General features: G+C 52.8%; 1 protein-coding gene across 1 annotated transcript; it reads right to left on the bottom strand.

Moving 5' to 3' along the window:
* Positions 1 to 248: 248 nt before the first annotated feature.
* Positions 249 to 2,325, bottom strand: PABPC1L2A (poly(A) binding protein cytoplasmic 1 like 2A). Its single transcript, XM_043897688.1, has one exon. The coding sequence runs from the start codon at positions 2,317 to 2,319 to the stop codon at positions 1,717 to 1,719; it is 603 nt and encodes a 200-aa protein (XP_043753623.1). The 5' UTR covers positions 2,320 to 2,325; the 3' UTR covers positions 249 to 1,716.
* Between the last annotated feature and the right edge of the window lie 1,607 nt (positions 2,326 to 3,932).

The following is a 3,932-nucleotide window of genomic DNA, read 5'->3' as shown; positions in this document are numbered from 1 at the left end:
CTATAATTCACTAGATAGCTTTGTATAAGGAAAAATGAGCAACAACCTAGAAGTGCAACAATGAGGAAACAGTTAAAACATGTATAAACACGAACACACATAGACATGGATAACTTGTATGTTTCATAATTTTTTTTCCTTCAATGAAGCTGAATAATTTTTCTGACAAAAGGAGAAAGGGCAGTAAATTATCATATATGTATCTACTCATTTAGTTATTAATTCAATGAAATATTAACAACCAGAAATAATATTTTTAAATTATCTTTAATGAAATGAAGTTAAAGAGTATTGTGTGTATAAACACACACACATATTTAGGTGTCAAAAAGCAAGTATAAAAACAATATGTACATTACTATATACATACATGACAAATGAATCACAAACATCCTAGAGAGATACAGCCTAATATGTTTCATGTACTTCATAGTAACTATTAGATGCAGAAGAAAATGATTCAGGGAGGTCATTAAGACTGATTACTTGTGAAATTAATTTTCTTCTGTTGACTTGTCTGCTTGTGAATTTTTTTTCCTAAAATGAAGCTGGATTATTTTTCTGAGAATGGGGAAAAGAGCAGAAAGTGGGCTCAGGGAAAGGAGGTGATAAACAGTATTTAAATTCAGCAAAACAACCATCGAGTGGGCCAAGACACAGGCACACGCATGCGCACGCACACGCGCACACACACCAATTACAGTGACCAGGAGACTATGCAGGGGAAATGGGCATACTATTTTTACTATTTGAGGTGACTGGCATGAATACAAATTGGTAACAATGCTTATGAAGGGGCCATTTGGCAACACACAGGAACAGTCTTTAAAATGTCCACATGTGGATCCTGCAAGTCCACAATTAAGAACATCCTGTACGCTAGCAAAGATTTGGCTTGACAAGGAAGAATTCACTCATCAGAGTATACACAGTGCTGGGTTTAAACACAGGGAAAGAACTAGGCACCACCTGAATGTCCAACAATGTGGCAATGACTACAGAAATGTTAGGGTCCATAGATACACTCTGCAGGCACTGAAGATGACCTTTCTCAAGCCTGTTGAATAACACGGAAAGAAGTTCAATGGGTTGACATTTGTTTGGTTTTAGTTTTTGAAAAAGCAGGTTAAGAAACACCACATACATGAACCATTCTATAACACTGTGTTAAAAGGGAAGGCGGGGTGGAGGTGAGGAAGGGTGAGAGAGAGAGAGAGAAGGAGATAAGAGAGCCTGGAAAACAGCACACCAAAATGGTAAAAGTGGTTGTCTCCGGGTAGTAGGGTCATGGGGAGCAATTACTCTCTTGGTTTTCCCTCATCTGATTTCCTTCTCCTTCCTGATGTTTCTACCATGACATTGCATCACCTGTGCAATAAACAAAGAGAGAAAGTGCTTTTTAAACCAAACCACAAGGAGAAGAGGCAGCCTTTAACTATCAAGTGGCACAGATTAGCAAGATTATTCACAACACCCAAGGTGGGTGTGGGGGGAGGGGAGGGGAGGGAAGGGGGAAGTCAAGAGAGACACAGAGACGGACAAACAGGAAGGCAGAGGTGGAGTGAAGGAAGGAGGAAGGAAGGGGTGAGAGAGAGACCTGCACTCCCAATACAATACACTGCTGGTGGGTTGGGGAGAATGGGATGGGGGGTGGGGTTGTAAACCGGGTGGGAGCCAAGGTTTGGCTCTGCTGGCTGGCTCGCTCCTGGGATGTTTTCATCGCAAGGTGGCCTCCTCATCGGTGTCTTCCTCGAAATCCTTGACGTCAGCACTGGTGGATTGCCTGGCCCAGGCTCCCCTTTCGGCCTCTCGTTCTTTATGCGACTTGAATCTCCCAACGAAAATTTTGCGGTAGTTCAGGAACATGCCATTCATCGCATCTATGGCCCGCTCCGCGGACTCCTGCTTTTGGAAGTGCACGAACCCATAGCCCTTGGGCCCCTTTTCGTCGCAGGCCACTTTGCAAGACAGGATGTTGCCGAACGCCGAGAAGATGTTGTACAGAGCCTTGTTGTCGATGGTCTTGCCCAGGTTCTTGATGAAGACGTTGCCCACTCCGCTCTTGCGGAGCGAGGGGTCCCGCTGGGACCACATGATGCGCACTGGCCTGCCCTTGATGACATCAAAGTTCAGGGTCTCCAAGGCCCGCTTGGCGTCCACCGGTTGCTGGTAGTTGACATACGCATAGCCCAACGAGCGGCGGGTGATCTTGTCCCTGCATATGCGGATGGAGAGGATGGGTCCGGCCGGGCTGAACTTCTCATACAGCATTGCCTCTGTCACCTCAGGGTGCAGGTCGCCCACGTACAGCGAGGCCATAGGAAAGTCCGGGTTCCCCTCGGAGCCCCCGCCCGTTTCCGCATCTGCATCCGCGGCTGCAGCGGCCGCCGCCGCTACCGCCGCCGCCACTTGCGCAGCGGCATCCGCATCCGACTCCCCCAAAACGGGCGCCGCAGCCTCTGCCGCCGCGGCGGCTTCGGCCTCACTGGCCTCCACCACCGCCACGGCCGCTGCCGCCAGGGCGGCCTCCGCCTCCTCCTCCGCCAGGGCTGCCACCGCCTCCCCCAGGGTGGCCTCCGCCACTGCCTCCTCTACTGAGGCCTCGGCCTCCACCTCTGCTTCCGCCTCCGCCACGGAGGCCTCCGCCACCGCCTCTGCCACGGTCGCCGCCGCAGCCTCCGCCGCCGCCGCAGCCGCCGCCGCCACTGTCGCCGCTGTCGCCACGGTCGCCGGTGCCGCCGGGCCGCTGCCGCGACCTCCCTTCTGGCGATCCTGCGGGGGGGGGGAGTGAGAGGCGGGAGAGGGCTGGAGGGCAGGTGGGCGCGGGCCCCGGGGCCGGGGGCGCGAGCTGGGGCGGAGGACCCCGGGCCAGCCGATCTAGCGAGTCCCAGTCACCTGGGATGGCTAGCGCTGCCAGGAGCGCGCCGGTGCGAGTCACTGCAGCCTGCAGCCCGCAGCCCGCTGATGCCGCCGCCGCTCGGTCGTGGGTTAGCGTGCTGGGCGCCGGCGGGCGGCGTGTGGTGTGGGGCGGGGGGTGTTGGCGTCTGTGGTCCGGGCAGCTGGGAAGGCTTCTGTCTCTTTGGTTCCCCCAGTGGCTGCTGTGGGGCTGCGGGGCTGCGGGGCAGCGGGCGGTGGGAGGGGGCGGGAGCGGGAGGCTTGGTGTTGGCGGGAGGGAGTGTGGGTTCTCAGCCTCTCGATCAACTGGATGTGTATGCAGAGGAAGCCAGGGAAAGGGTTCCATGTGGACCAAGGGACTCTGACATAGATTTATGGAGTTTTGTTTTATCCTTCTCTCCCCATAGAACATTTAAATGATTAAAGCAAGCACCTTGCAAGAGAAGGTGGGTGGCATTGAGAAAACACTTGCCCGGCCTAAACAAAGCCACGCAAAAATGGTTTTCTCGCGTTTAGGGGTTGGTTCTTCCCCACCTCAACGCACACACTCTCCCCAACATTACCGCCACCGAGGCAACAACTCCTATTCTGACCTGGAGCTGGGGCTAACGAGACACTCTCCCCCTCCAGCCCTGCAGACTTCTGACCCATTTTTTCAGAGATTCCTCCCCGTTATCCAGCACTTTCCTTCCTCTACAACACTTGCGCAGAAGAATTAAAGAACACAAGAACACGTACTCATTTATTCATAATGCCATGCCACAAATATTTATGGAGCCTAGGGATATACAGGGGTCTGAGGAAATGGACCAGTTTTGAGATTGATCTTGGGAGCAGGCAGTGTGGGCTGGAAACCCTGTCCCTGCTCCAGACTATGGGAGAACTAGGGACCTGGGTGTTCTTCAGCCCCCCAACTCCTCCCAACCACTCAGCCTCAATTCATGAAGCCTGGAAGCAGGGGAGGAATCAAGAGCACTCTGTTCTTAGTGCCATCCTCCATGATGGGTGAGGAAAGTCAAATCAAGAGCCAGGGACAG

This window comes from Cervus elaphus, chromosome X (assembly GCF_910594005.1).
Source record: "Cervus elaphus chromosome X, mCerEla1.1, whole genome shotgun sequence".
NCBI lineage: Eukaryota > Metazoa > Chordata > Mammalia > Artiodactyla > Cervidae > Cervus > Cervus elaphus.
The sequence above is the reverse complement of the archived record's forward strand: the minus strand, read 5'-3'. Positions and strand labels throughout refer to the sequence as shown.